We start from the raw sequence: 20,210 nt of genomic DNA on the forward strand, positions 1-20,210 counted from the left end.
TCTTTTTTTGTTATCGTGTCTTTCTGTGTTGTCAATGTGTGTTTTTTTTCGTCATTGTGTTTTTTTTAACTAATAGCACCGTTGTGTAATAATATGTAAATATAATGAAAAATACTAACAAATTATTTAATACATAAAACACAATGATGAATACATATTACACAATAACCTGAAACGTAAAACACAATAATGAATACATATAGCGCAATGGCCTGAAATGTAAGACACAATGGTAAATACAATAACACAATGATATGAAACGTAAAACACAAATGAATCTACATATTACACAATGACTTGAACGTAATACACACTGAACATATACTATTTTTCTCAACTTTAATGAATGTTGAGCACAATGACTAAAACACAATGATAAGTAGAAAAACAAATGTTGAGCATAAGATACAATGACGAACAAAAAGACACAATGATGCAATCTTTGTTTTATTTTTTTTTAAATATGAGTACCAATTGAAAAATATAATTACCAAAATCTATAATACAATGCATAGAAAATTAATAAAACACAATGGTGAATCAAATAACACAGTATAAAACCCACTAATTTTTTGTTTTGTTTTTATATAACAATATGATGTACATATTAAATTAAAGATAAAAAAACACTTGTTATTATGGTAAAAAAAATCTAAAAAAATGTCGTATGAAAAAATTATAGACGTTTTAAAATGATTGAGGAATTGACATGTGCATTGCATGTGGAGAGAGAAAATCATCATAAATGAGTTATTACCTTCATGTCCTACTCATCAAATTTTATTTTTATATTAATCTTTACCATCCAAATTTAATATCAATAGATTAGATATCTTTTCACCCTTCTCATTTTTGTTGTACTTTGTATTTTAACCTTACCCTTACACTGCATTGTCTAATGATAAAAATAAATGTGGTTCGTAATTTGAAAGAAAAGAACAAAAATAAAGATAAAAAATAAATGAAATAATTTAAAACAATAAGAAGTCTAGAATATTAAATTTACAAATTTAAGAAAATCTTTTTATATATAACATTTGATTGCATTTCAAATTGCATCTTCAATCTGGTTCATCTCGAGCCTTTATATAGTTTAAGCCATTATTCTTTGAAACGTCGTGAGGTTCACTTCATGAAGATGAAGGTCAAATAATTGTAAGATCAAGAGAAAATTATAATACATAAATACGTATTATATTTATAATGGCAAATTATCTTTGTTCGCATATTCAAAATCAAAAACAATATATGCTTAAGATAAAAATAGAACGTTTAACTTTATAACTAAACCTCAGAGCTCCAGTCCACAAAAGGTATGAACTAGAAGAAACTGCCAAAGCTAATATTTTGAAGATACACCATTATCAAATCATGTATTGTTAAAAACAAATTTTAATCCATGATTAAGATCAACTGCAAATTGACAAACTGTTCAATCAACAATTTATACATCAATCAATGCAAAAAAGAAGAATAGGTACTTAGTAAAGTTAGATAGTTTTCATCCACAGTCATGCCATAAGACCGAATGTAATCTACCAACATCAAAAGCTAATAAGCCAACTAAAAATTCAAAAATCCAAGTAAACAGCTATGATTTAATAAGCCAACTAAAAATTCAACTACAAAGGTCTTCCCATCAATTCTACGGACCCGTCGCCATCTTCAACCAAATCAATTTCATACGCATTGTCATCTTCAACCAGATTTCAAATGCCTCATCATCTTCAACCAGATCCTTTGAGCCAAGATCCAAAGGTTAACTGCCACCAAGAACCTGTACACGTTCCCATTTCTAAAAGCTGACGATTTGATTTGGATTGCTAGGAATCATATTTATGGACTAACTACTAATTCCTCATATTTAAAACAATGGGTCAAGTTATTCTACAAAGGGTAATAAAAATGAGAAGTGTGAGAAGCCATAAATAATTGACATGTGTCAAGTGGGGACCAAAGGAAAAAGGGTATAGAGGTAATTGTACACATTTTCTCTCCCCACATGCAAGACACATGTTAATACCCCCATCATTTTAGAATGTTTATAACTTTTTCGTATGATATTTTTTTAAAAAAAAAAATTCATCATAATAACAAGCGTTTTTTTTATCTTTAATATAAGTATGATTTTTGTTATATAAAATTTAAAACAAAAATCACGTCATTATGTCTTTTCGCACACCATTGTGTCTTTTTTCGTCATTGTGTCTTTTCGCTTATCATTGTGTCTTTTTTCGTCATTGTGTCGTTTCGCTTATCACTGTGTCTTTTTTCGTCACTGTGTCTTTTCGCTATCATTGTGTCTTTTCGCACACCATTGTGTCTTTCGCTTATCACTGTGTCTTTTCGCACACCATTGTGTCTTTTCGCTTATCATTGTGTCTTTTCGCTTATCATTGTGTCTTTTTTCGCACACCATTGTGTCTTTTCGCTTATCATTGTGTCTTTTTTCGCACACCATTGTGTCTTTTCGCTTATTGTGTCTTTTTTCGTCATTGTGTTTTTTCGTCATTGTGTCTTTCAACTCATCATTATGTTTTTTAAATACAAATAACACCGTTGTGTAATAATAATATGTAAAAATAATGATAAAATAACAACAATTTATATAATACATAAAACACAATGATTAATATATGTTACACAATAACTTGAAACGTAAAACACAATGGTGAATACGCATGACACAATGACCTAAAACATAAGACACAATGGTGAATACGTATAACACAATGACCTAAACGTAAGACATAATGGTGAATATATAACATAATGACTTGAAACGTAAAACACAATGGAAACAACATATTACACAATGACACAATGAACAACAAAAAAACACTATTTAAAAACCCATTAATTTTTTTTATTTTTATATAACAATATGATACTCATGTTAAAGATAAAAAAACGCTTATTATTATGATGATTTTTTTAAAAAAAAATAATGTCGTATGAAAAAGTTATGGACATTTTAAAATGATGGGGGGAATTGACATGTGCCTTGCATGTGGAGAGAGAAAGTCAACAAAGGTGGGTTATTACCTTCATGCCATTTTCATCAATTTTTATTTATTAAATTAATCTCAGTCATTCAATATAAGATTAATGAATTAGATTCCTTCTCACCCTTCTCTTTTTTGTTGTCCTTTGTATTTTAACTTTACTCTTAAAACAATTGAGGTTTAATGGAGATTCTTTATGGTGAAAGTATCCTTTAAGAAGACCCTTAATCATGAGCCGTTTTTTTATATTAAACTACAACATACCTGGAAGAGATTTCTCATAACTTTGCAGCTGCAATACGAAACCAGCGTTGGGAGCAACCACACCTCGTTTACTTTTCACAAGCTTCAGGGCTTTAGACGAGCTCATGCCATGTGTCTTCATCAAATAGGCCACAACAATAGTCGCACTAGATCAAAGATATAATACTTTAAACATAGTTTTAACTCAGATGCTCAAAAAATACTCTATCAAGCATTTAAAATTTAGCAAAATCATCATCATCATCATCATCGTACTCAGTATATCCCACCAATAGCAATGCTATGGTAGGGTCTGAGGAGGGTAAGATGTAGACAGCCTTACCTCTATCCCATAGGGATAGAGAGGCTGCTTCCGGTGAGACCCCCAGCTCGATAGTAGTTTTGAATCAAACCTTGGACATAAGACACATAACACTCAATCATCGGGACACCGGCTGATTGGTGCATGTGCCCTTGTCTTTCGGCTATCAACGCCACCACATGATGCCTGATTAACCTTCCGCCACTTTTAACGTTATTTTCACGTGATTAGTAAAATAACGTCAAAATTAGTGCAATTTTACTTTTGCCCACCCAAGGGTTCACACATATATACATTATATGTGCGCACCGCAAGCAGGGCGTATGTGTTTCCAGAATCTGACAATTAAATTCAACAATTCATAAGGAATATAATAGTGAAATCATAATAATTATGTGGAAAGATTCTTCCAATACAAGCAGAAATTTATTTATTTATTTTTTGCGCCCACAAAATTTAGCAAAATAAAGCAAATTAAACAAATGGGAAATAAATCTAAGGGAATTGACAGATAAAAAACCTAGCATATGACATCTACAAAATAAAGGTAATATATGCGGAACTCGTGTGTTCTCTTTTCACCGACCTACTTTTGATGTCAAAATAGCAAACCATGATGAATAAACATGAGTTTGACAATCAAACTACATTTTGACTTACCAAAGTCAAATAACTGCACATTGGACCATAAATGTATATTTAATTTTGAGAATAAAATTAGTAACACGTCTATACTCTGTTAGTCCAAGTTTAGTATTCAAAGTTATAGGAAAGACAACTACTTAAGTTACAGGAAGGTCTACAACTCTCAATTAAAAAAAAATAAAAAAATATTTCATAAAAAACTAAATCACCTTCTAGATCTTCCTGCAAAGCAATGAACCAACACGCTGCCCGTTCTTTTAGCTTCAGTAATGTAACTAAAACAGTCATCAAAGAATCGTGCAATGTTTACGTCTCCTCTGTCGTGTACTATATCACATAAACTTATACGGGTGAGAAATATAAAAGTTTATTGAAACATATACAACGAACAATATCATCGATCAATAAAAGGAGCATCTTACCATCAAGAGTTTTGTAAGTGAAATCATTTGGGTATGGAGGTGGAATTGAAGAGGCAACAGTTAAAACGTGAGTGATGTTCAAGCTTTTCAAAAGTGTCTTGTTATTTGCAGCTTCAACTGAACCCAAATAAAGACCCTACAACATTAGACGAAAGCAAAGTGTGAGTTTGATTGAGAATTAACAAGTAGCATGATGTTAATAAAATTTTAAGAGATTGATATTTCACTTTTAGTTTACCTCTTCAATTTGGGATGGAATGTCGTCTTTAACATCCTTTGCTGCCTTAATTGCTTTCAAAAGGTCATCCATTGAAAGACTGTTAGTCAAATTTAAAAAACTAGATAAGTATTTTCAAAGGAAAAAAAACACAAAGTCCAACAGAATTTTATAAACTGGTTCAGAATTTTTAAAAGCGTAAACATTTATAAAACATTGTTTTCTATAAGGTTTACTATTTTTCCAAAATAGTAGAAAACTAGTACAGAAAATAAAACTATTCCCTAAAGAATTTAACAATTAGATTTTAGGTTCAGAAACCACCCAAATCAAGTTTACAATAGTGTTCATAAAATCTGTAAAAGCTATTTGTTTTTCCGAAAACCTACACTATATGAATATACAAACCAGACACCAGAATTAAAAGTACAAATGGTCCAACAAATCCTAATTTCTTAAGTAGTCTCAATCTACAAAGAACCCTAATCAAACTCTTCTCTAATTCCACCAAATTAGCAAACAGAACCCTTCCGGAAACACTATATTAAGTCATAATCGACGAACATTGCTGTTCAATTCACTAATTACTAGGTTCATTGAGTTTTAAAGTTCGAAACAAAACAATCAAGGATATGCTCGAACTCGACTCGGTTTGAACCGGGCAGCTCAGTTCGGTTCGGGTTTATACAACCGAGAGTGAACTTGCTGCTCAAACTCGGTTCGGTTTGTAAACGAGCACTCGGTTTCATACTTTCATATCAAAATTTAGTATGACTTGATAAGCACGGATACATATAAACCAGTATATCTAGACAAAAAATTGTTATGCAAAATACCATATAATACCTACTTTGTGAGAACCGAGAGTTATAGAAGAAACTTTGTATATAATAATTTCTAAAAGAAAAATATGTCATATTAGAATAGTATGTTTACCTTACCTGAGGTGTCGTGTCGGGATGGATTCTTTTTATGGAAACTAAATCAACCAAAACCTAACAATTAATCCAGCTGCAACGCAGCAAGCAAAAACAAAACGAAATCATTTTACAGAAACATGGGATAAACATAAACATTAGATGTATATTGTGATTTCAAGCAACTTGTGAAAGACTTACAGTACGTATGAAAGAAAAAATAAGTTAGACGATAGGGTGAAATGAACTGAAACCGGTTCAATTGTTCAGATAGATAAATAAACTGATAAGTCTTCATATTTAAAGTAAGTAAACAACATTTGGTTAATTATGAAGAAAACATAACCTCTACTTACACATTCATCTAACTTCATCTCTAATTGTTATACATAATACATAACGAGCATCTAAAAGAATTTCTGATGCGCATCGGTTTATACACTAAATTCTCCAAACATAAAAACCTAACACAAAGGTACTTGAGTATCTGATGCAAAAATGACAACAAACTCAGGTCATAAGTCATTACAGAAAATTTGTGTACCCCGAATAATAAATGATTATTAATTCAAATATCAGTACCAAAAGTAACAACAATAATAAATAAGACCAAGTGTCTACCATACACGAGTGCTACACAATTATGTAACATTCAACATATTATTCTTAGTAATTATCAAACGTAAAACCCTAAATATCATATTATAAACATAAAAGAGCAAGAAAGAAAGCAACGAATCGATGAAGCATACCTCCGATCGCTTTGTAAATCATCCAACACGCAAAGGACCAATGAAGCTGTATGTATTGTATTGTATATACAGAAGAAACGTTAGCGGAATGGGATACCGTACGCCAATACGAGCGAAAAAATTGTTGATTTATTTAAACATAGCAGGCAGGTCCCATCAAAAATATATAAACAATAATAATACCCAAAATAATAGGTCGCCTTCAACCGGTCTCGAACATGGGCAAACGCTAACAAGGGAAGTTGACACAAACGACATCAGCCTGAATGTCACAAAAACGCCAAGTGCTGTTCAAAAAGTTCAAAGGTCACTTGAATAGATTTTTTTTTTCTGCTATCGCACTCTTCAAATTTGGAGAGTCAAGCTGTTCACCTTGGCCAGACTATGTTGTCTTAGTCAGGTTCACGCTGGCTTGGATGTTCCTCCGAGAAACCATACAATCGGATACCACTTGACAGTCATTGTGCTGCTACAAGAGCAAAACTCTCTTGCGTAACACACGGTGGGACAAAAAACCAGGTGGACTCGACAGTGGGACAAAAACCAGGTGGACTCGGGATCTAAACTGACAACCTCGCAATGCCCAGCTAAAATTATTCATTGTTAATATCCATCCAAAGTACCAAAAGTGGGGATGAAACTTGGGTCTCAAACCCAAAACTTTCTACCACCAGACACAAAGTGAGGCTCATTCAGATATAATCCTAAATAATAATAGCCAACCAATTAAAAAAAATGAAAATAATGCAAATATTATGCCACTTGTATTTAAAACATTATAAAAAACAAAAGTTAAAACATGTAATATTATAAATTCTCTAGTTATAAATTTTATATAAATTGTTGTTAAAAGTTATATTTTTATCGTTTATATATCAATATCTGTAATAAAATAAATATATAAAGTTAACAAACTCAGCTTGAGTACTTACGATCCAACAATCTTGACCCTATACACCAAAAATAAATCCCAATTAAAAAAACCAAACATTCCGTAAAACCATCTTTGAAGCCGACGTTCGATTATTATCTTATACAATAATTACATGCGCATCAGTTTTTTTAATAACAAAAAATCAGTGTTGTAAAACTGGGCTAAGCATTAGTTTGACTGGATATGGACTAATAATTAATTGGATTGTTATTTGTGTAATTTTTCATACACACACACCAACTTTTATATATAAATATTCAGTTTTGACTTATTTTGACCAAGTAATGATTATACGGCGATTGGTCGGTAGAATACCGGCTAGCGATTAATTAGGGATCAGATGCATAATCTACGATTAGTGCATATATGACATGTAATATATTTCACATGTATGTATGCATTCCGACCAAAACGTATATTACATTAAGAGCATAAAGTACAACATCAATGAACAAAACATATGTTTAAAAATTAACGTGTTTATTTATAATTTCCGTCCGTATAATATAACGTAACACAGATAAAATACATACAATAGTATACGGGAATAATACCCCTGGCTTTCAAAAGTTAGGGCTCTCGCGTTTTGAGCTCCAAACCAAAACCCCAAAACCATAACAATAACAGTAATAATAATAATATTTTGTTTTCGGCGCATCAATGGCGAACGACGCAGACATGAGTAGCTGGACGGATCTCTTACATTCATCTTCCAAACTTGTTGAACAAGCTGCTCAGTTTCCTCCTCTTCAGGTGGTTATTATTATTCATTTACCTCGCACTGTGTATGCTTATAGTGCTTAATTAATATTAATATTAATATTATCCCTTCTCAGAGAAACTTGGATCAATTAGAAGCCCTGTCAAAGAAGCTCAAGTCCAAAACCCTAAGAACCGAGGCTCCTTCTCAATCAATTGCAGCTACTAGGTAGGCTTTTGATTATTGCATTTTATTCATTTCCTGTTTATTAGAAAATAAGTTTATTAGAATTGTTGTTAGATATCTGTTAAAAACTAAATGTTTTGTCTCAGTCTAATTAGTGTGATGAATGATGGAGATATAGTTTATATAATAGCTTCATTTAGTTGAGGTTAAGTTTGCAAAGCGGAAAAAACAAGAAACAATTTAACATGGAGTTGGTGGACAGATGACAATATGAAACCGCGTTATTAGCTAGTCACCAACTTGAATTATTAAGATACGTCAATGGTGCATTACGGTATTAAGAATAAGTAATGCAAACATGATAGTTGTTTCCCAACACTCTTATACGATGGAGTTTATTTTTTATCGAGCACCGTGCATGATTTTACACTGCGAAAGTGGTTTTGGATGTAAACTACTGTTTGGTGAATGAATACATTTTGATTGTTTTGTACAGGAAATTCTTGTTATTTGGACTTTTCAAAATTAACTAAAACAGAATGCAAGTTTTTGATTTACTTGTATAAGTGAGTGCATCTGTAGTTGTGGTTTATATTCAGATAACTAGGATTTACTTGCCTTTTTTTTAAAGAAGACATGATACTAATTTGCTAAAATGCGTATCTTGGTGATGAAATGAAGTTCAATATAGTGGTCATAATTTAGAGTTTGCATTACGCGTGTATTTTCATACAACATACAAGAAAACAACTAAAAAGTAAAGAAAACAACTAAAAAGTATTACGAAAAGGAAGTATATGTAAGGATGATATTTTTGGTTTTTGATATTAGATGATGGATCCTGTTAATATATGTAACCTGTTAACTTATGTGCAGGCTACTTGCACGCGAGGGGATAAATGCTGAGCAACTGGCACGTGAATTAAAATCATTTGAATTAAAGGTATCATTTAATTAACTTGAAGCATGTCAGGCTGATTGTATTTGCTTGTTTATGTGTACCATTATATGTCTAGTTTGTTTCACTAGGGCGGTGAGTGTTGTCTTTTGATGCAAAAATAAACTTTAGTTCAAGTTGTGCTTTTCCACTTTTGTGTTAGAATTTGAATTGGGTTGTTCTTTTAGATTTTCTATGTTAGTTAGTTTTTCAATGCTACTTTGTTGTTTTAAGAGTTGTATATCGGTTACTTTTCACACATTTTTACCGAGTTAGATCTTGTAACTTTGTTTGTAGACAACTTTTGAGGATGTTTTCCCGGCTGAGGCTACAAGCGTTGAGGAGTACTTGCAGCAGGTACCTAACACATCTACTGCTGCATTTTTAATGAACTAAATGTGCATGGATTATGTATAATTACTTAAATAAATGGCAACACTTGTCACAATTTCATATTGACAGGTTCATGAAATGGCAATGGTCTCCGCTGTTCAGGAAGCCCAGAAAGATAATCTCAGAAATTTTAGTGACTACATGATGACAGTTATTTTGTTACACAGTTATGCGTTTAATTTTGAACGTTTATTTTTTTTTGTATTCGTTAGGATGACTGGCAAAAGGAAAAAAGGGATTTTCTTCACAGCATGAGCCGCATTTCAACATTACCAAGAATCAATGTGAACGAGTCAAGCTTTGGGGCCACCCGTTCAGGACCGATATTATCTTTAACATCTAGCCCTCATGTTTCGTCTGGTCCCACTAGCATGGAGCTTGTGCCAGTAGGTGAGAAGTCAGCCATTGATAAAAAGGCTGAAGCATATGCTGCGGTTGTTAGGACTCTAAATGATGCCAGACAGCGTGGTTTATCATTTAAAGTAAGATTGCTGATAATTAATCACTCATTTTTTTTTCTTTTGTGTTTACAATAAACGTGCATGTTAATAATTTAATCATTTGGCAGCCAGCTACTGCTTTCAAGAGTGCATATGAAAGTCTTGGTTTGGATGCTTCTGGTGGTAAATCTGTTACCATGGGTAAGATTTGGCATCTAATTCAGGTACAGACTTACAATGCAATCTTGTTCATATGACTAACATTTTGTATGATTATATTCCAATCATCTTCTCATAATTTATGCTATATTAGACTTTGATGGGTGAGAATTCAAGTTTTCCAAGAAATGTTTCAAAGAAAATGTCGCTAATAATTGGTGCAAGGAGACACCTCGAGTTGGGGCATGAGAAGTATATCATGGAAATGATACAAAGTCATCCGGCACAGGTAATATAATATATTATTTTTTCTTTAGGTTAAGTGTTTTCATTTAATCTCATATGTTTTGCACTATCTGTATATTAATTATGTTTTACACTTTTCTTACTGTAGGCTGCTCTTGGTGGAGTGGTTGGAAACTTGCAAAGGATTCATGCTTTTCTTAGGGTTTGTGGTCACTTACTTCAATGCTAATCAACATACTCTGATGGACTTGTATCTTTTCTGACTCAATGTTTTTATGCAGATTCGTTTGAGAGACTATGGTGTTCTTGATTTTGATGCAGGTGATGCTCGTAGGCAGCCTCCTCTTGATACCACATGGCAGCAGGTGTATTTGGATTTACTTACAAGCATATACTTCTACTAGTTTATTATTTATTAATTAAGTTACTAATGTTTTGTATAATACAGATTTATTTCTGCTTGAGAACTGGGTACTATGATGATGCAAGAGAAGTTGCTTCACGATCTCGCGTTTCTCATCAATTCTCATCACAGGTATATTATATTATATTTTATTATATTCAAGTCTTTTAGTTAAACCAATAACTCGTTCTTAATTTGACAGCTGGCAGAATGGATAACAAGCGGAGGCATGGTATCAGTGGAGACTGCTTCTATTGCTGCAGAGGAATGTGAAAAAATGTTGAGAATTGGTGACCGAGCTGGCCGCGGTACTTTTGACAAGAAAAAGTTACTTCTATACGCACTCATATCCGGGTCCCGCAGGCAGATTGACCGCCTGCTTAGAGAACAGCCTACACTTTTCAACACCATAGAAGATTTCTTGTGGTTCAAGTTATGTGCTGTTCGTGACTCGACATCCGTTGTTTTAAATGAAGGCGTCTCACCTTACAGCCTGGATGATCTGCAAGCTTATTTAAACAAATTTGAACCATCTTATTATACAAAGAATGGAAAGGACCCGTTAGTGTATCCATACGTGTTACTGTTGAGTATACAGTTGGTGCCAGCTGTCATTTATCTGTCTAAAGATATTGGAGATGAGGGGTATAACATAGATGCTGCTCATATAGCAATTGTGTTATCAGACCACGGTGTGTTATCTGATGTTGGTGGGACTGGTCATAAAATAGGGGTGATGGATGCTTTTGCTGAGTCAGCTAGTATTATTAGACAGTACGGTTCACTTTACTTGAGGCATAATAATCTTTCGGTGGCATTGGAATATTATGCACAAGCGGCTGCTACAGTTGGCGGTGGACAGGTGTCATGGTCGGGCAGAGGAAATGCAGACCAGCAAAGGCAGCGGTTATTGATGATGCAACAGCTTCTTATGGAAATTTTGTTACGTGATGGTGGGATTCTGTTATTACTTGGACCAAGAGGCACGGGTGAAGGTGAATTAGGGCGGTTTTTGAATAATCAGAAAGATAGACACACGTTTCTGGTTGAAGCTGCTCGCCAGTGTCAGGAAGCCGGGCTTAATGACAAAGTAACCTTTCTTTTAAAGTTGACCTTAAAAAAGTCAATTACTGTTTTCTGTAACATTTATCTTGAATTTCAGGCTATAGAGATTCAGAAAAGAATTGGGGCATTTTCAGCAGCATTGGATATTATTAACAAGGGTCTCTCGGAAGCTATATGTTCTCTATCACGTGGTAGATTGGATGGTGAGAGCCGAACAGCTGGGCTTGTTCATTCTGGAAACGAGTTGCTTGAGACGTTTAAATATTATCCACACGTCAGGTTAGATCTTAACTTTGGTTCTGAAACTAATTATTGTGATATCTGAAAATCATTTATGATAACTTGTGAACAATTGTGCAGTCTGCAAGAGAGAGAATATGTGTTGGAGCAAGAAACATTGTTAAGACAGCTTGAGACGATTTTGTCTATTCATAAATTAGCAAGACAAGAACATTATCTAGATGCTTTAAGGGAGGTTGCTAAGCTTCCGTTTCTACCATTTGATCCCCAAGCACCTGACACCTCAGCAGACATGTTTCAAAACTTGTCTCCCTATGTTCAAGCATGTGTTCCAGATCTTCTTAAGGTTGTTCTTCAGTGTATTGACAATGTCAGAGATACAGACGGGTCACTTCGTGCACTAAGGACCAAGGTATGTTGTTGTCAAGATATAAAAAGCTACTCATTTGGTATCCCAAAAAATGCAAGATCTAAAAAGACTTGGTAGATAGCTTGATACAAGTCATTTTTCACTCAAAAATATGTTACTGAAATCGTTTTTTAACCCTGAAAGAGTGTTTTTATTAACACGTATTTAAATCAAGTTTCAATTCGGTCTATAGTTTATACTAAAAAGTTTTAAGTTATTTACATCTCTGTGCAGATTGCCAATTTCCTTGCTAATAATTTGAATCGCAACTGGCCGCGTGACTTGTATGAGAGAGTGGCGCGTACCTTGTGAAGCCCAAGTTCTTGTAAGATTTGTTTTGGTGAGTGTTAAGAGACCAAGTTTTATGCAACTATGAATGTATGGTTATTATTATCAATGTAACGGTGCATATGCTGCTATTGTAGTGTTTTCATCTGCAAATGTCAATTTCTAGAGCTCTTTTTGTGTTTTGGGATGTTTTATTCATAACTTAGTAGGCGAATACCACTTCAATTTTGTTTCATGTCGGTTATAATTTTAACCATAGTTGAGTCAACAAGTACGTGTCGCGTTAATGGACGAGGGTTGGCTAAAGTGGTTTTATAATAACTAGTGTTTGACCTGGCGCTATGTGACGGGCTGTTCAGTTAAGCTTGGGTGGTGATAAACACGAGCGTTGAGGTTTTAATTTGACGTGAATTTAGTCTGTTTCGGTTACATGCGTTATAATATTGGAACTAAAAGCAAAATTAAAACCAAAAAAATATGAAAATTGAGGTGGACCAATGGGGTGGCGTCAGTAGGTAAAGCGTTGTCGATCTCAGACGTTGAGGCGGTAAACCTGCTCAAATTCAGTTTACGTTCGCTGCAATACAATAATTATACCTTTTAAATAGTTTTTAGAAAGTGTTAAATGCAGATGTTGTCTCATATTAATGTTTTTGTTTGTGAATTTGGGGATTATAAATTGTATTAATGTTGGTCACTTGAAGGTGGCTTAGAGCCTTAGAGGGGATGTACACTTGCTTTTCAAGTTAACTTTTTCTTAATGCCCCTTATTTTTAAGTTTTTTTAGGTATGAAATAAACACCTAATCCTCCTCTATGGTCTTTTGCTTTTTAGCAAACTTAAGATCAAAAGCTAAAGAACATGAGAACATAAGAACCATGATCAATATTACGGTTGTGTCTTGCATTGATCATCGAAGGTGTATGTAAAAACATTTTCAAAGGCTAAACAAGTTAGAAAAACTACGAGTGCATATGGACAAATCAATCAAGTCAAACTCGAATCCCCTATCTCAATAACCTGTCAACACTCTCTTCGGTGGGCAAGACACGCTAGTGGAAAGAAAAAAATAAGATGATTATGTAAATTGAGCTTTAGATCACTTAAAATAACTCCACTTTTATATAGTCCATAAAAATATATCTTCTTTAAACTAACACAAAAGTTTTATAAAATAATTCGAGGTTTGCAAAATAAAGGATTATGAGAATTCGCTTAGATGCAAAGTTAAAAATGATCCCTAGAACAAGGTTTATATAATCAATATGGTATTTTAAATACTGAATTTTTATAGCATAATTCAAATATGTGGAAATTGTTTATAAAATTTATTAACTTTTATAGAAAATGATATATTTTGTTACATGGAAGCATAAAACGAAAACTGTTAGAAAGCATCTTTTATGAAGAAGATGGTTTCTAGCATGGTTTGGGGTCTTGAAAAACCGAAAATAAATAGAAAATTAAGAAGAGAAGGGTAGTTTTTTGTGAGAGGTGATTTCTATCACGATCATAGAGTATATGTAAGACTGATCATTGTCATTGTTAGTGAAAAGATAGAGTGATGATCACTAACCAAAACTAGTAAGAAGAGCAAAGATGATCACAAACTTTTTAAGGTGATTTTTAATTTGTTTGAGAGAAGTAATGTCTTGAAGGATATCAAAAGAATGGATTGGATGCAAGGTAAGTTAGTTAACAACCATCCAATGATCCAAATCACCTAATTCTTTGTATTTCGTATATTGATTTTTTTCCTTTCACTTCACAGTTGTTTGCATATTAATTCCATAATAATAATAATAACAATCAGTAAAGAAAAATAAATAAAAGGGGTCATTAAATTTAATTAAAAAAACTATTAACACCTCATCCTCCTCTTTCTAAGTTATTACAGAGTTGAAAATGCACAAGGTAAATGAAGGTTTGCATATATATGTCATGCAAAACAATCAACGTTTTTGTAAAAGGTGTAAAATTGCTAATGCCAAAAGAAGGAAAAAGAAACAAATTTACCAAATTCTGATGTAAATAACATTTTAACCGTAACTTTTTATGTACCACAACCCCTTAGGAAGTTAAGATGGTGTAACCCAAACAAGTTATACATAACTCATCTATCCTGACGAGTGTGACAAATACATAATTTATAACATTTCTAGTGACATACGATCCTACAGAAGCAAGCTCACACAGTGCTTACATGCCATATCCCAAATTAACATAATAATGCCCATCTTAGTAAGTCGAAAACTGACAACCTAATTAAGGCATCATATACTTGCTCAGCACCTGGATAGATTTTGACAAACCCAAAGACCTCAATCCGAAAAAGTCATCCTTTCACTCTGAGCAACTTTCAACTTTCATCCCATTTGATAAATCTGTCATGTAGTCAACAATGAGTCTAAGTCTAACTCCCTCACCACCTACACAAACCATGCCAATGTTTAGTCATTTGGACTCAATAACTTGGGTAACCACCAGTGACACTCCATGAAATGACAGTGCAATAATATTATTATAATTACCTTGCACATTTGCGGTCGTTTGGAGGCTAAGTGTCACTGTCAGCCACTCCAATCATCTTAAATATTTCATCTGCAACAAACTTCAAAATCAACCCCCCCGAGTTGGTCAAATCCGGTCAGCAATATAACGCCCAAGCTTATCAATCGGTTTATCAGAATTCCCGAGCCCCACTCCCCTACGCTTGATCTTAATCCTTGCAAGATAATCCGCCGCGATCCACGCAAAACTCAGATTTACCATTTCGCCCTCCTGATCAGGCTCTTGCAACTTCAGAGCTTTCTTCACCCAAACCGGATGATACGCAACTTGATACCACGCAGATGCTTTTTTCTCATAAATCACATTTCTTTCCTCTTCAGACGCATGGTCAAACTCAGCATCGAGGTGGTCAAACACCTTCCGGAAATCCTTCCGTAAAGCACTATAAGCATGCTTGATTTTATCCTTCATTTCGCCTTGTTTCTTGCTACTGTGCTTTGGCATCGACCAAATATGACCTGTTACAATTTCTTCTTCACGGGCCACTTTGTACTGCCCGAGAAGCCCGTTTAGCTGTCGGTCATATGATAACTTACATCCCCACGCATCATTCAGAAAACTTTCCGAGTCAGCAACCTCGAGATCTTTATCATACGGTATACTCGAAGGGAGGATTTCCTGCTCGGGGGGACCTGGTGTTACGTCAGTGTCATGGAAGTTTTTAATTTGACGGTATAACTTGCCAAGAATTTTTTCAGACTTGTAGCTTTGGAATTCTTCTTTACCCATGAAATCAGGGTACAGTTTTGGCCTGAGCTCATGTGGCATGCTGACTACTTTACCGGTTTTTGGGAAATCAACAGCTGTCGCTGCTAGTTCAGCTAACTTTATGCAATTTTCATCAAGGGCCCCGTAATCACTTAAGTCAGCATGAACAACATGCGCGTTGCAAATTGTCCCTAGACTGTCGTTGACCATGTTCTTTGCGAAGAACCCAATTATTTCCTGTTGGAAATAATAAATTAATAAATTAGAATTAGACTTGTAAAGTAAAACAAAACCTAACTTTTATTTTAGCTTCAAAATTGGATGAGCAAAACTGAAGTCAGTCAGGTCAACAGTTAACCACAGAACATAATTTGAAGAAAAATGACCATTTTGCCCTTAAAATATGCCCTCCATACCCAATTCAGCTTATTGAATACTATGCAGCTAGATAATAATAATAATAATAATAATAATAATAATAATAATAATAATGATAATAATAATAATAATAATAATAATAATAATAATAATAATAATAATAAATTACCTTCTGTGTAACTCCACGTGGTACTTCTTTAGCTTGAGCAGCAGTATACTCCATCGGGGCCAACTCCTTTTACTCGGCGGTATAAGATTTTCATCCCATGTAACAAAATACAAGTCGCCATCAAGGTCGCTTCCGGAAGCTTCATCCGTGTGGGGCCGGTCCCCCTTTTGAGGAAATATCAAACAATCAAACAAATGTTCTAAACCCGGAACATTAACCGCTTTCAAAACCCGAACATCACCCGGATGAAGACACGGGTTCTTTGCAATTATCACATCACCCTCGATAACCGTCAAATTCCTGGTCGTTTCACTAAACCTCGACCCATGTTTCGCAAAACAATTCTCAACCGACGGGTTCGATACTTGAATAAAACAATGACCCTGTTCAAGAACCGCCAACTCATCAAAACAACCCATTAACCACCTCCCATCATTCACAAAAATTCTCGATTTTTCCCGTAAATCTTCAAGTTGTGCGACGCGTATGCTACTCAGCATACCTCGCAAATGCGGTTCGGTTCTCGGGTCAAAACCCGAACCCAACATGATTGAAGCCGTGTTCCCACTTTCAGCACACGAAGCGTTAATTACATCAAACGCCACTTGGGTATTTTCAAGCATCAAATTCAACTTTGTAACCATTTTCATCTGCATGTCCCAAAAGACTTCATCTTTAACGTCTAATGCCGAGAGCAAAGTAATGATCTGTCGGTTTAAGAACCCAGGTTGTAAACGGGTCCAAGAACAGATTTCAAGAATCGAATGATCAGTTTCGAACTTATCCATGCTTTGTCTCAAGGCCAGTTTGATGCTTCCACCTTTCATATGGGGCCAGCAGGAAACAACACCCTTACAACCCGCATACCGAATCTGATACGCGCACGGTTGATTATCAGTTAATTGCAATTTTTCAGCTACTTCAAGTGCTAATTCCGGTGAAAATTTTCCAATTCCATCCGAAAAGGTATACCCATTGCGCTTGACATCATCAAGCTTCATTACCACTTCATGTCGTGGGACCTCAACCGTCGCGTATGTTGATGAAAAGCACTGGCCCATTCGAGCTGCGCATTTTGCGACGTTCTTGTTATTGAATCTTCCCATCCATGTTCTTATACTTCCACACGAAATCTTTTCATTTTCAGCAAAAAACCACGCGGACCGATCGCGAAGTTGGTTTGCCGAAAAAGCCAAAAAACAATATCGTCGGCCAGACAGATGAAACCCGTTAGTTAGAATATCTTTTATGCGCCTGAACATTGTTGTGTTTTGTGGACTAACAATTGCTGTGATGTCTCTAACGATCGGGGCGGGGTAAAAGTTAAGAACATTATTGTTTAATGTTCGCATGCCTTCATCCATGAAGGTGACCCGTAAAAACCGATCGGATACGTCTCGGTAGTGGCGAAGAACACGGTTTGACAATTCAACTTCGGGTGGCAACGAGTAAGCTTTAGTTGGAGTGATGAGTAATCTTCTAACTCCAATGACATCGTTCTGCTCCGATTGTTTTTCAATTAGCTTCGGAGTCTTTAACAGCCATTCTTGAACGATTTTCAACCGTTTAAACCCGTCGTACAACGGGTGTCGGTAAGAACATATGTGCTGTAAAGCAGCCATGTTGACTTCCTCATGCTCACTTCTTAGCAAGTCAAAGACCTTTTCGGTGAACTGATGCTGATTTATGATGCATCTGTGTAAGACCGAATTGACCAAGAACATGACTTGAAAAGAGATGTCAGGCTTGTAATGAATCGAAAAAAATGGGTCGGGTAAGGCGAACCCAAACTCAGGCTCGTTTTGTGATCTGAGTTTCGTGTTACGTCGTTCGATGTGCACTCGTTGATCTTTAAGAAAGTCTAGAGCTTTCTTTACTTTCGACCCATCACGAATCCGGATCTTGACCCGGTAAGTATTGCACCTCCCTATCGCGCCACTTGGAGTGAAATCAGTGGTTCGGATCCATGGGTCGTCGTCGTCCAACATCTCAAACGGGTACGTGTTAACAATGTCATCATCAGCGGTTCGATAAGATATTAACGGACATGAACCCAACTGAAAAACCAAAACCATACACGACTCCGAGTAGTCCGTGTATTCTTTAATATCGTTGATGTCCCGCACCAAAAACTCAAGTTTATAATTACACTTTATAACCGCGTGATGTTTTGTGTCTTTGATCGAAAAGGCGGTATCTTTGGTGAAAAGAAACTTGCAGCTGCGGTCAAAGGGGTCAATAAGAAAGTCAACACCGGAATCAGGCCCGCACCAACCGACAGCAAGGTCATCCCGACTGGTCATCAGCCCGACATCAACAAGCACGTTTGATAACTTAAAGGGTGATGTCTTTCTTCTTCTTTGGTTCATTCTGTAAGGGTTTTCCGGGCCTAAATTAACTTTTAAGACGTTGTTGTTAAGCACGAGCTGCCTTCTTCCGGAAGCTTCTAACACCGAGAGGGCGGAAGCAGGGTCTACAAAATGCACAAAGGCGTGCGGTTCGACCTTGGCGTAGACGTTGTCTATGGTGACCTGGTCGAGGCTGGCAGCGAAATCGGGGTATGTCTCGGGTGGGGTGGAAGACTTCTTTAACCTGCATCTCCAGATTTGGCCGGAGGTTTCTTCAAGATACTCCAAAAGCATCTTTGCAGTGACTTCATTACCAAACCCACCCACACCGACTTGGGTGACAATCAACTCTCTGTCGTTTCTTTCCGAGTCCATTTTCGTCAAGTCAAGATTTCAAACCTGTAAATGATTAACACCAAACCCACAATACAATTATTAACAAGAAAAAGAGGTTGCAATTTGCAGAATGATAAAAACAATAACAATAAATATATCCCTAAATAATAATAACATAACTTATACAACATTTATGGAACATGTTGATTAATAATATGCCCAAATTCCAAAAACCCCTCTTTGTGTGTTAATGAGCAACATTCAGTTAGGAATCAAAGTAAACAAACAAACAATCAAGAACTATATAATTTGAATAATTTGGGGATTTATGATTATTAACCTTTAGTGAGTGAGTGAAATGAAGAAGAAAGAAACCCTAATTGAATGATTAATGTAAAGCGATTGAGATAAAAGAAACATGATGATCGTACGTACGTGATAAAGACCAGACCAGACCAGACCTTTGAAATGAATCTTTTGCTTGCTGTCTTCTTCTGCTATAAAGGGTTTTGGGGAAAAACTCCTTGGAGATTTGTTTATATTTTCAAATGAAGTAAATTCCATATATAAAACCATTTTTTTATGTTTTTAGAGCCGGCTCTAAAGGAGGGTTGGGTGGTTGACGGATCTCAGCCCGATACTCCGATAAACCCGGATTTAATATATATATGTATACTAGTTTTTATCCCCCGTATTACGGAGACTGTTTTACATTATTTGTTTTTAATATTTATATACTTTTTTAGAGTTTAATTTTATTTATTATAAAGAAATTCA

The 20,210-nt window shown here is 35.0% G+C and overlaps 2 protein-coding genes and 1 pseudogene across 3 annotated transcripts; 1 reads left to right on the forward strand and 2 right to left on the reverse strand.

The window, feature by feature from the left end:
* Positions 1-1,432: 1,432 nt before the first annotated feature.
* On the reverse strand, positions 1,433-5,505 carry LOC143558378 (dual specificity protein phosphatase 1-like). Its single transcript, XM_077047225.1, has 5 exons — positions 4,876-5,505; positions 4,638-4,773; positions 4,425-4,542; positions 3,270-3,415; positions 1,433-1,777 (listed from the first exon to the last, which is right to left on the reverse strand). Exons 1-5 carry the CDS (start codon positions 4,945-4,947, stop codon positions 1,728-1,730), a joined length of 522 nt encoding a protein of 173 aa, XP_076903340.1. The 5' UTR covers positions 4,948-5,505; the 3' UTR covers positions 1,433-1,727.
* Positions 5,506-8,102: 2,597 nt separating this feature from the next.
* On the forward strand, positions 8,103-13,230 carry LOC143558381 (nuclear pore complex protein NUP93A-like). The gene is made up of 15 exons (XM_077047228.1): positions 8,103-8,210; positions 8,294-8,385; positions 9,220-9,286; positions 9,578-9,637; positions 9,743-9,823; positions 9,886-10,155; positions 10,242-10,337; positions 10,427-10,561; positions 10,667-10,720; positions 10,800-10,883; positions 10,967-11,053; positions 11,124-12,011; positions 12,084-12,265; positions 12,347-12,638; positions 12,870-13,230. Exons 1-15 carry the CDS (start codon positions 8,118-8,120, stop codon positions 12,945-12,947), a joined length of 2,559 nt encoding a protein of 852 aa, XP_076903343.1. The 5' UTR covers positions 8,103-8,117; the 3' UTR covers positions 12,948-13,230.
* Positions 13,231-15,560: 2,330 nt separating this feature from the next.
* Positions 15,561-19,488, reverse strand: LOC143558382 (RNA-dependent RNA polymerase 6-like; annotated as a pseudogene). Its single transcript, XR_013139732.1, has 2 exons — positions 16,750-19,488; positions 15,561-16,439 (listed from the first exon to the last, which is right to left on the reverse strand). The product of XR_013139732.1 is annotated as an RNA-dependent RNA polymerase 6-like (transcript).
* Positions 19,489-20,210: the final 722 nt, after the last annotated feature.

This window comes from Bidens hawaiensis, unplaced genomic scaffold (genome assembly GCF_021521415.1).
Source record: "Bidens hawaiensis isolate Kalapana, Puna unplaced genomic scaffold, B.hawaiensis_p1.1 tig00019447_1, whole genome shotgun sequence".
Lineage (NCBI taxonomy): Eukaryota > Viridiplantae > Streptophyta > Magnoliopsida > Asterales > Asteraceae > Bidens > Bidens hawaiensis.

What these genes read in the sequence shown, in the direction of transcription:
- LOC143558381 (XM_077047228.1), top strand. Translation starts at nt 8,118, where the DNA reads ATGGCGAACGACGCAGACATGAGTAGCTGGACGGATCTCTTACATTCA. An exon ending in TTGATACCACATGGCAGCAG is followed by an intron (nt 10,884 to 10,966) that starts GTGTATTTGGAT and finishes TGTATAATACAG; the next exon opens with ATTTATTTCTGCTTGAGAAC. An exon ending in AAATATTATCCACACGTCAG is followed by an intron (nt 12,266 to 12,346) that starts GTTAGATCTTAA and finishes ACAATTGTGCAG; the next exon opens with TCTGCAAGAGAGAGAATATG.
- LOC143558378 (XM_077047225.1), bottom strand. Translation starts at nt 4,947, where the DNA reads ATGGATGACCTTTTGAAAGCAATTAAGGCAGCAAAGGATGTTAAAGAC. An exon ending in CACTTACAAAACTCTTGATG is followed by an intron (nt 4,543 to 4,637) that starts GTAAGATGCTCC and finishes TATGTGATATAG; the next exon opens with TACACGACAGAGGAGACGTA. An exon ending in TTATGAGAAATCTCTTCCAG is followed by an intron (nt 1,778 to 3,269) that starts GTATGTTGTAGT and finishes GAACGTGTACAG; the next exon opens with GTTCTTGGTGGCAGTTAACC.